Consider the following 11,153-nt stretch of genomic DNA (forward strand, 5'->3'; position numbering starts at 1 on the left):
ATCAAGTCTGCTATCTGACTTTTATTAATTAATTTCTTTTCCAAGAGTGGTCTAGTTCAGAAACATTATTTATTAATCATGGAATAAATTCCAACTGACAATTTTTCTGAATAATAAAACCTTTTTTTCTAAACACCACTTGAGGATATTATCAGACTGGCCTCTCTCTGCTGGGGATTGGTGCCCCTTGCACAGCGGAAGTCATGCATAAACAAATAAATCATGCATCCAGATCTATTTGACTGATTATGGGATCAATTAACCACATGTTAAACAATCAAAATTGCATACAAGAACGCACATAAATCATGCTTTAAGGAATTAAACCCTAATTCATGATATTCTACGGATTAGGGTTACCGATTTGATTCTCCAAAGAATCGACGATTGCTTGCTCCTTCTCCACATGAAGATCTTCGTATTCGACCATGAATCTTCTAATCTGTATCCCGAACTCAGATAATGACCTTTGGGTGGACAAAGCTTGTCAGAATAAAAAAGGGATTGATTAGAAAGAAGTTAGAATTTCAGATCGGGAAAAAATTGAAAAAAATCGTTCACTGCAGAGAGCAGAAGGAAAATTATCAATTAAAAATTAATTAATCTTCTTTCTAATCTCCTTTTATATAGAGTTATGATGGGCCAGATTAGGGATCCATGAAAGTTGGACTTGGGCCAAACCCGTTTGACTTTTACTAATTAAATTGAGCCCCAATTTAACACAAGTCCAACAGAATATTATAATCAGCCACTACAGTAAAATAATATTGACTGCCCGTCCAATCCCAAATTACGAGTAATCCGGGCTTTACCTCTTTAATTTATTATTTCCCGTGTTTAAGATATAAATATCCATTAATTAATTTAAGTCTGCTATTTGACTTTAATTAATTAAAATCTTTTTTCAAGAGTTGTCTAGTTCAAAATCTTTATTTATTATTCTGGAATAAATTCCAACCGGCCGGGTTTCTGAATAATAAAACCCTTTTCGAACACCTCTTGAGGATATTATCAAACTGGACTCACCCAGCACACGATTCATTGCAATAACAATACTAGCACCTCTAGACATTGATCACCACTACCCAAGATATCAGCATTCTTGGATTGCGAAAAATCCGCACCATTTGATAAATCAAAGTAGTGCATAATCAATATCGTATGCTCAATGTTATGTCAACAATGATTAAGAAATAACAATCACCGAGACCTCGTCTTTTGGTAAATAGCAAGAAAGACTTATCTCAACTGTTAGATCCTTCAGTGCTATACCACACCAGTGTCGTTTATTTCCTAAGGTAAGGAAACAAGCGGACTGACACTGCAACCTTTCACGATAGGTAGCAAAGTCTATCTAGGTTGTGAAATTCTATTTCTCTTCTACAAAGATCCGACTGCGTCACCTTCTGTGAACGTCGTTCACGACCAGTCTACTATGTAGAAGAATTAGACTTATTTGCTTCTTATACATTTAAATGTTTGAGAAACATCTTATAAATGCACAAGCAAACATCAATGCGATAAAATTACTTCTTCTCGCCTTGGGTTAAAAGTAGATTGTAGAATTTATTGTATACAAACAATTCTATCCGTGCAACATGCTCGAAATATGCTTTTCAGTATACCAATCCTAACACTCCCAGCACACGATTCATTGCAATAACAATACTAGCACCACTTAGACATTAATGATCACTACCCAATCTATCAGGATTCTTGGGCAACTAAATACCCTCACCATATGATAAGTCAAAGTAGTTTTTAATTAATATCATATGCTCAATGTTATGTCAACAATGATTAAGAAATTATAATCACCGAGACCTCGTCTTTCAGTAAATAGCCAAGAAAGACTTAACTTACTGTTTGATCATTTCAGTGCTATACCACACCGACGTCGTTCATTCCTTAGGTAAGGAAACTTTCGGACTGACGTCGCAACCTTTCACGATAGGTAGTCAAAGCCTATCTAGGTTGTGAAACAGTTTTCCTTCTGCAAGAACCGACAAGTTACCTACTGTGAACGCCGCTCACAACTTGTCTACTGTGTAGAAGACTTAGACTCATTTTGCTTAAACTATGTATTTAAATGGAAAACATATTTCAACATCTCATAAATACATAAATAACCCATAAGCAAAACACATTGTAACAAAATATTCTTTCTCATTAAATGGTAAAAATGGATAGAAGAGTTATTACATATATAAGCATACGAAAGATGTTTTTCCAGTATACTAAACTCTAACAATTAAATGATTTGATCCCTACAGACCATATTAAGAATTTTTTCCCTCTCAGTCCGCTATTCGTCGACATTTCCGTCTCTCCAACCATATTTATGCCATGTCTACTGATCGTCCCCACTTTCCCAACATCTTACTCTCTTTTATCTTCCTCAATTCTATAACCATTGCTCTAGATTTTATCTCATCTATCTAACAGCTTCATCAACAAGCAACTGTTGAGGATGATGAACTTGTTCCTGTTCCTCCGCGAGACCCTTTATCAACACAGGTATACCAAGTATGCTATTCATCTTTCGTGTACCGTTTTCAATCATTCATAATCATATTATAATAATTTTTTACACAATTACTTGATTTAGGAATTTCCTATATTGTTTGTGTGATTATTGTTACATAAGTATTCTAATAAGTCATTCGAAATGCTTTTTGAGGATATTCATCCATTCCACTATGTTGTTCATCTCATACAACTGGAATTTTCATTTATGTTATATTATCTTCATAATGTTAAGATTACATTGATTATCTGATGATTGTCCATCTCACCTCAACCCTATAACTAATTTAATCTTAATTAAACTACATTTTGACTTCTTCATATTGTACGTTACTATTACCTTATTGAATGAACCAAACACCACCTAAGAGGATCTTTGATCTATTAGGCCATTTGCAGTGCTCCGGGGTGGACCGCATCTAGGGTACGGCTCGGCCTGCGTCCGTTGTAGGTGAGGGAGGTCGGGCCTGGGCCGCGTCTGGGGCCGGTGGAGGGGCCTGAGGGCGCGTCTAATTGACGTCCGACCCGACGTTGCAGATGATGGAATGCATCCCGTTGCGAGCGCTCGGGCCAGACTCAGACCCCATATTTTTTTGTAAAGAATCGTCTTTTGCCTATTTATATCAATTTCACAACATTTTCTTCTTCGCACCAATTTCTCTCTCATCTCTGTTCATATCAATTTCTCTAGTATGGAGTGGTTTAACAGCGACCAACGGCATATTGGAAGAATTTGTTGCGTCCAACAATTGATACTTACCAGCATCGTCCGAGCAACATGTTGCTCCTAGTCTAGAAATGGGGCCCACCACTACCCCGGTAGACTTGTCGTTGTCGGCTAGTACTTATGAGTATGACATCAGTCAGATGGAGCCCGGCGTCCAACGTGTGGGGAAGGGCAAGGTTGTGGCATCTGCTGATGATGATAGCGGTGTTAGGTTTGGTATAGTGAAAAGCATGTTTCGAGCAAGTTTCACGCGAATAGAATCTTGCTTGTATACATAAAACTCTACAATCCACTTTTAACCCGATTCAGTATTATTCGAGCAGTCTCGCACGAATAGAATCACTATTATTATTACATTGTGTTTGCTTGTGCATTTATAAGATGTTTTACAAACATTTAAATGCATAAGAAGTAAACAAAATCTAAGTCTTTTGCTTAGTAGACCGGTTGTGGGCGTCGTCCACTTTAAGGTAACACGGTCAGATCTATGCAATGCTTTGCAAAATAAAAAGAAGAATTTCACAACCTAGATAGGCTTTGGCTACCTATCGTGAAAGGTTGCAATGTTAGTCCGCATGTTTCTAAGCCTTACTGAAATAAGATGACATTGGTGAGGTATAGCACTGAACGGATCTAACAGCAAGACATGTGCTATTTACTGAAAGACTAGGTCTTGATAAAATACTATTTCTTAATCTACATATGTTAGCATTGAGCATACGGTATTGATTATGCACTATTTTGACTTATCAAATGGTGCGGGTTTTTCGCAACCCAATAATCCTGATATATTGGGTAGTGGTGATTAATATCTAGCGGTGTTAGGATTGCTATTATGTTGAATCGTGCGCGAGGTGAGTCTCGTTTGATAATGTCCTCAAGAGGAGCTCGAACAAGGTTTTATTTTCGGAAAACTGGTCAGTTGGAGTTTTATTACTCTATGAATAATAAATAAATGTTTCTTGCTAAGTCCACTCTTGGAATTAATAAGATATTAATTAATTAAGTCCATAGCAGACATTAATTAATTAATGGACATTTATATCTTAAGCGCGGGAAATAAATAATAAACAAAGTGGAAACCCGGATTACTTGTAATTTCGGATTTGGATGGGGAGAGTTCAATATTACTTCTGTAGTGGCTGCTCGTAATATTCCAATATAAGCTTGTATTAAATTGTGGGTTCAATTTAATTAGTAAAAACCTAATTGGGGGAGCCCATATCCAAAACCTTCCATAGATCTCTGTCTGGGCCTAAGAAGGAACTTAATATAAATAAAAGAATAAAGGAGACAGAAATCATTCATTATTATTACTCATATTTTTCATCTCCCTCTACCTAGAGGAGTTCGAATTTCTCTCCTAATTGGAGAAGGATTTCTTCTGTCTTCTTTATTCGAGTCCTAGTATTTTGATAAGATCAGCCCACCCTGATATCGAGATACAGTTCGAGAATCAGAAAGAAGATCCGTGGTCTAGTATTGAAGATTATCACGTGGAGAAGGCGCGAGCAATCGTCGATTCTTTGGAGAATCAAATCGGTAACCCTAAACCGTAGAATTCATGTTTTAGGATTTACTTTCTATGAGCATGAATTATTTGTTTAACATGTGAATTGATTAATCGCATAATCGGTCAAATAGATCCTACGTCTGATTTATTTGTTTTGTACAAGTCTTCCGCTGTGCAAGGGGCACCAAACCCCAACAAGCGGCCCGAAGAAGTGCAGCCTGGAGGATACCTATTTCTGGCCAAGAACTTCATCGGCAACTAGTAGGCCAGTAAAGCGTTCTAGGAGCGGGTCGCCGCAAAGTTTAACATTGGTCGACCAGTAGCGACGTCCGAGCGTGACTACGTGAAGCTTCGGAAGCACTAGAGCCGCGTTCAGAAGGAGATTTCGAAGTGGAACGGCTAGTTGGCTAACGTGGTCCGGATGTGGCCGAGCAGTCACACCGAGATGGACCTCGTGGCGATGACCCACAAGAAGTTTTACCTTGCCAGGAAGAAGCACTTCAAGTACTACGACATCCGGAAGATTCTCTAGAGGAGCCCGAAATTCGGTGGAGCGGCAGAAACGATGGGAAGTGATGCGCCGAAGAGAACCAAATTTTCCACCCCTGGAAACTACTCTACGAGCGTTGGAGGTCTACAATCGACTTCAACATGAAAGACGAAGACGTCTTCATTTCATCCCCCAACACTCAAAGCCGTCCAATGTGGACTAAAGGGGCGAAGAGGAAAGCAAAGGGGAGGCCAGCTACGAGTCAGTCTACTATGCCACCGCCACCCAACCCTTCGCTAGATATCATAAGATGTATGACTCCATCAGAAATGAGTATTTCATTGTAATGCCATCTGAAGGACTTGGCGTAGAAGGATACTCGGCAATATCGGTGTTCGAACTTGAGTTGCACAATGCCTGACTTCATAAATGAGTATTTCATTGCAGTTAAGCCATCTGAAGGACTTGGTCAAGAAAGATACTCGACAATGTCGGTGTTCGAACTCGAGTTGCACAATGAGATGACTTTCTTCGCTCAAATATGAGGAAGAAAAAGTTTTTTTTTTATCTAATTTTTTAGGAATTGTAAATTATGAATTTTTGTAGTAATTTTTAATTTCTAGGGTTTGTAATTTAATTTTTCCGTGTTATAATTTTTCAATGTTTTATATTTTATAAGTAAAAATAGTCTGTAGTTGTGAATAGTGCAATTTAATAGTTGTGGCCTAGATAGGGCCTGAAGGATTGTGGGAGTTGTGGCCGAAAATGAGAAGAATGATGACACGGAGGGGACTTGGGAAGCTAAGGAGATAAGTGTTCCTGCAGGGAAGCTTACGATATATTTTTTCTAGCTCTTGCTTTGGATCTTTGCTTCATTGAGAACTAGCCATATGCTTATCATATTATCTATACCATCTGCATAGACCGACGCATAGATTCGGGATTTTTTTGGAATTTCACAACTGAAATATCGGTCCTTTTATGCCTCAATGGACTTTTCTGCTCTTTTAATTAACAGTGGAGTCAAGGAATTTCACTGGTGCAGGGAAAATTGAATCTGGTATTCTTCTTTAAACTCTTGCTAGTTATTGATGTTAACTCATTTTAGCAGTTTTGTAAACTGTGTGCATATTTAATGGGTTCCTCGGAAAGCTGGTTATACGATCAATTTCGGAGGATCAGCAAAACCAAGCAAGTGTAAGTGATAGTGTTTGTAAAAATGTTACTCCCCTTCATCCGTCATTACGTGTCACTAGTTTCATTTTGGATCTATACGCCAATGGTTGTCACACTTACTTTTTACTAGTTTGGTAATGGATCTCACATTTCACTAACTCATTTCCTGCACATTTTATTATAAAGTAGACTCACACTTCACTAACTCATTCAACCCACTTTGTATTATATTTTTTAAAACTCGTACCAGATTAAAGTGTGACATTTAATGGCCGACGAAGGGAGTACTTTTGAAGGGCCAATGTTAGTTTAGCCCCTGCAACTATTTCACATGGTGCTTTTTGCTCCCTCAGTCCCTTTTGAAGTATTGCTATTTGAGTATCGTACCCATGTTTTAAACCTTAAATCCTTTATTATTACAGAGATGTGGGGCATCATTACATGTATGCTACTTTCTCCCCTGCTACATCTTATTCCTCAGTCCTCCCTTGTTGTAACTTCATTTTGTCTTTGTTTATGGTTTGGCCTTGGTTATTGGCGTTATGAAGCTGATCAAGTGAGTCTTGCCTTCTTTTTTGATCATTTCAACTATCTGAGAGTTTCATAAGTTTTAACTTCATTGCAGGGTAACTTGTGCAAATGTGTGTCCGGAGACTACAAGCTTATATAGGATGATTCATATTCAACACCTTTCTTGTTGAAAAAAGAAAATGGTCTTTCACATTTCAGCCTATCTGAATTATAGTTTCCATCTCTCCCACCTCCTTCTCAGCTTCCATTGCTAGTCCTCTTACCAGTTTCGGTGAAGCCGAAAGTGGGTGATTGGATGAACAATGTAACTTGAACTTATCCTGATATTTTAAGCTTGTGTTTGATCAGATCAAACCAAAGAACAGGGTGGACTCCACGCTGCTGTGGATCACAAATGCTACTTCTTTTGGTGCATCTATTTGTACTTGCAAAAGTTGGTCCAGTTTAAAAGTAGTGTTTATTGTGGAACATTCCCTCCAAAGTGCATGGGTTAATAGTTTGGAATAGGAAATGTTTGCAACTAGATCGAAAGTAGTAAATGGTAAATGGTAAATAGTAAATGTGTAATTGTTGCTGAAAAAAACAAGTTTGTGAGCAAGTAAAGCGAGAAGAAAAGGAAGCTAGTGAGGGGAGGGGCGCCAGGCAGAGGCAGTGAGCAAACAGAGATCCTTCCAGCCGAGCTTGAGGGCGCCGTTGTCTTCGACCAAAGTGTATCCATCCGAAGGGAACATCCCTAGCAGGAGTGTAGCTTGCGCGGCGGCATTGCCTGCCAGAGATATACCCTTGAATCCAGACTGCTCAAGCTTCTCCCTCCAGTTGTTGAACTTGATCTCTCCCCTCCTTGACGGCCCGCCAACACTCAACACGTTCCTTATCTCCCTCGACAATAGCTGTTGCTCCACGACATGCCTTTCCTCGCTCTCTTCCCCGTAACAAGCTCCCAGCGAATCAAACAGTGCAGAGTAGTAGTGGATTGCTTCCACGAACCTCCCCAGAAACGAACCCGCGTGACTCAGGTCTTGCTCCACAACCGTCACCACCTTCGGAGATAATCTGCATTACACATCATGATCAGATTAAATCAAATCAACCATATCATCATCCATCAACTGAGACCCTGAGAAGATAGATAGATGGATAAGTACCGCTGCAAGAGGCCGAGGGTATTGGTGTCGGAGCCAGTGACATCGTAGAGCGAATGCTGGAGCCAGTGAACGGCAACAGCCTCTCTCTTGCTGATGTTGAGCTTCTCCGGGTTGAGGTTGCCAACTTTATCGGCGAGGGGGCAGAACTCGAACGGCAACCCCAATTTGTCAGCGAAATCAGAGAGTCGCTTCCCGGTGGCTTGGAGGGCTTCGGTGGAATTTCCCAAACCGGTGAGGCGGACAAAGGGAGGTCCACCGGGGCGGGAGGCGAGTATGTGGAAGAGGCCGGGCCACTGCAGGCCCTGCATTATGTCCAGATCTATAATGTGGACTCTATCTTCCCTCTCGAAGGCCTCTTGAATTGCTTGGTTGGCTGTGAAATGCGAGAACTTCACGAAAGGGCTGATCCCGTTGAACACCTGGAACGCGGAGGCGAGCTTCTGGGCGTGTGGCACAGTTGGCAGCGCGGCGTATATTCCCAAGCAGGAGCTGACTATTCTGGCGGACATTGCCTCGGAGAAGTAGGCCGCGACGCGCTGGGCGGACGTCCCAAATGGGGTGGCCACTTGCGAGATCTCGAGCAACATCCTGTTTGCCTCCTCCAGGTTGTCGGCTGATACTGCCTCGGCGCATTGGAGGAGTAGCGTTAGGAGGTGGAGGCCTTGCTCGTCTTTCTCTTGTTGCCGTCGCTCCTCTTTCCTCTCCCTTATGGTGGCTGATGGGGATGTGGATGATGGGCTCTTCTGGTTGGTGGGCTGCTCTTGTGGCTCTGGCTGAAGAACATGGTCCATTGTGACAAAGGAAGTGGCTGTCGTAGCAGCAGCAGTAGTAGTAGTAATAGTAGTCGGAGGAATGTTGTTGTGATGGAAGAGGATGTGGGTGCTGGGAGAGGACCAATCAGTCAAGGGGTCATTAGCACCAAACCCCACCTGCGAGAGCAATACATTGTTGTTGATTGGCTGTGGCTGTTGGGGCGGTGGCTTTCTCCTCCGGTCGTCGAGAGAGCGGAGGCGCTGCTCGAGGAGGGCGGCGAGGCTGGGGTTGCAAGGGTGGATGATTTCTCTGACGTTGAGGATGAGCTGAGGGATGGAGACGTGGGAGGAGGAGTGGATGAGATCTCGGATGATGCCGTCGATCGTGTCCTCCATCGGAGACTGGCTGTTTCGGTCCGGCGCCGGAGGGAAAAGAGGCAGACCGGAGAAAACACACACGGAAGGCAAAGGCAAAGGAGAGGGCAAAGGCTGGGTGGTGCTTTCAATGAAATTGGGTCTAGTGGAGTAGTTGGGGGTTAATGGATTAGGATAATTGCTTGTCCGCCGACAAATTAACCTATCGCCGCCGTCCAAATCCATCTCCATCTCCGACGCCGCCCTCTTTCGGACCAGCTTGGCGCCGCCGCCTTGGCCTTCACCGCAAGAGGTGGTGGTCATTAGGGCAACCTCTTCAGCCTCAGAGACTAAACCAAATGCTGCTGCTTTCGCCGCCATAGATCTTAATTTCTTGTTGATTTGATTTATCCGTGATCTATCCTTACCAAAATGGAGTAATAATTATAGTATTATTTTGATTGATGATGGAGCAACACCATCCAACAAGATACAGCCGCAACATTGGGATTCTGTGGTCTTTAACTCACTCTTTCTCTCTCTATTCTCTTTCACACACACACAAACATATATAAGCAACACACACTCAGACACAACAGGTACATACAAGTAGAAAACTACTAAGCCCAGCACAGCCTTCTAGGGCGCTCGCATTATATATTTATATGTTTAATCGGATATAATTCTTGAAATTTCGAGTTTTGAAGGTGAGGTTTTGATGGGATGAAATGACGGACGATTTGATGATTTGAATCCTTTTATCACTGTGTTTATCTGTCTTGAAGCTTTTGACTTTGAGTGGGAAACTTCCAACTTAGCTTTTGCCATTTTCGATAATCCTCGAACGCCTGCGACATCGAGCTCGCCGATTTTCTTTCTCCCTTTTCATTTCCAAAAAACAGCTTATCTTTATGGTATCACTGTTCCAACAAACGAGTTTTTTTAGAGACCGTTCCATTTATTGAATTAAATTGAGACAATAAAGTACTGTATCTAAGTATAGAAGAAAAAGAGGAGAAATGTAAGAAAAATAAAATACTCCGTCCGCAAAATGCTGTTCATGTTTGATTTGGAGCTAGTCTTAAGAAATGTGAAGAAATGTGAGTTGAAAAAGTTAGTGGAATATAGGTCTCACATTTATATATTAGTTTTATAATAGAATGCTAGTGTAATGAGTTTGTGGAAATTATGGTCCATTTACCAAAAATGAAAAAAATAAAAATAAAAATAAAAACAAGTGGACAAAATTTGACAGTTGGACCAAAATGGTAAAACTGGACAATATTTCGTGGTCGGATGGAGTAAAAAGTAGCAATAAAATAAATGAGAGAAAATAAAATAAGGGGTAGAAAGGGGGTTGCTTTTGAAAAAAAAAAGAAAAAAGAAAATCAATGAAAACAAGTTAAAATGAAAGTTGATCATGTATAGTGGGACGGAGAAAGGGAATGGAGTATATATATATTGTGTACCGATATACCAACCATTAATGTCGCATCAACAAATATACCGGTATAAAGTAATCTACTATATCCGTTTCGTATATCCGTTCCGCAGTAGTAGAGATATTTCTTTTCAACGCGTGATTGAAGAAATATTGTGTTAAGTGAGTTAAATAAAGAAATAATAAAGTAGGAAATGAAAAAGGTAGAGAGATGAAGAGAGAATAAAGCAAAAAGAGTAAAGTAAGAGAAAAGAAATGTGTTTTTTTGCTAGAAAATGAAATTATTCTACTATTTTATGGAACGTACCAAAATGGCAAAATAATTCTACTACTGCGGAACAGTAGTTAATATCTTATACTATTATGAAAACACAATTTAATATCTTCCACATTGTCTCGTTGGCATTGTGTTTGTGTAAGATTGTCTTATATTATCTGTCCCACTATGATTTTACACAAGTTTTAAGAAATGTACGAAAAAATAAGTTGAAAAAATTA

General features: G+C 40.3%; 1 protein-coding gene across 1 annotated transcript; it reads right to left on the reverse strand.

Moving 5' to 3' along the window:
* Positions 1 to 7,493: 7,493 nt before the first annotated feature.
* SCR (GRAS family transcription factor) lies at positions 7,494 to 9,595 on the reverse strand. Its single transcript, XM_089057472.1, has 2 exons — positions 8,109 to 9,595; positions 7,494 to 8,016 (listed from the first exon to the last, which is right to left on the reverse strand). The coding sequence occupies exons 1-2, from the start codon at positions 9,593 to 9,595 to the stop codon at positions 7,584 to 7,586; spliced, it is 1,920 nt and encodes a 639-aa protein (XP_088913598.1). The 3' UTR covers positions 7,494 to 7,583.
* Between the last annotated feature and the right edge of the window lie 1,558 nt (positions 9,596 to 11,153).

This window comes from Salvia hispanica, chromosome 4 (genome assembly GCF_029641045.1).
Source record: "Salvia hispanica isolate PSC_SH4W2 chromosome 4, Shi_PSC_v1, whole genome shotgun sequence".
Lineage (NCBI taxonomy): Eukaryota > Viridiplantae > Streptophyta > Magnoliopsida > Lamiales > Lamiaceae > Salvia > Salvia hispanica.

What these genes read in the sequence shown, in the direction of transcription:
- SCR (XM_089057472.1), bottom strand. Translation starts at nt 9,595, where the DNA reads ATGGCGGCGAAAGCAGCAGCATTTGGTTTAGTCTCTGAGGCTGAAGAG. An exon ending in ACCCTCGGCCTCTTGCAGCG is followed by an intron (nt 8,017 to 8,108) that starts GTACTTATCCAT and finishes TGTGTAATGCAG; the next exon opens with ATTATCTCCGAAGGTGGTGA.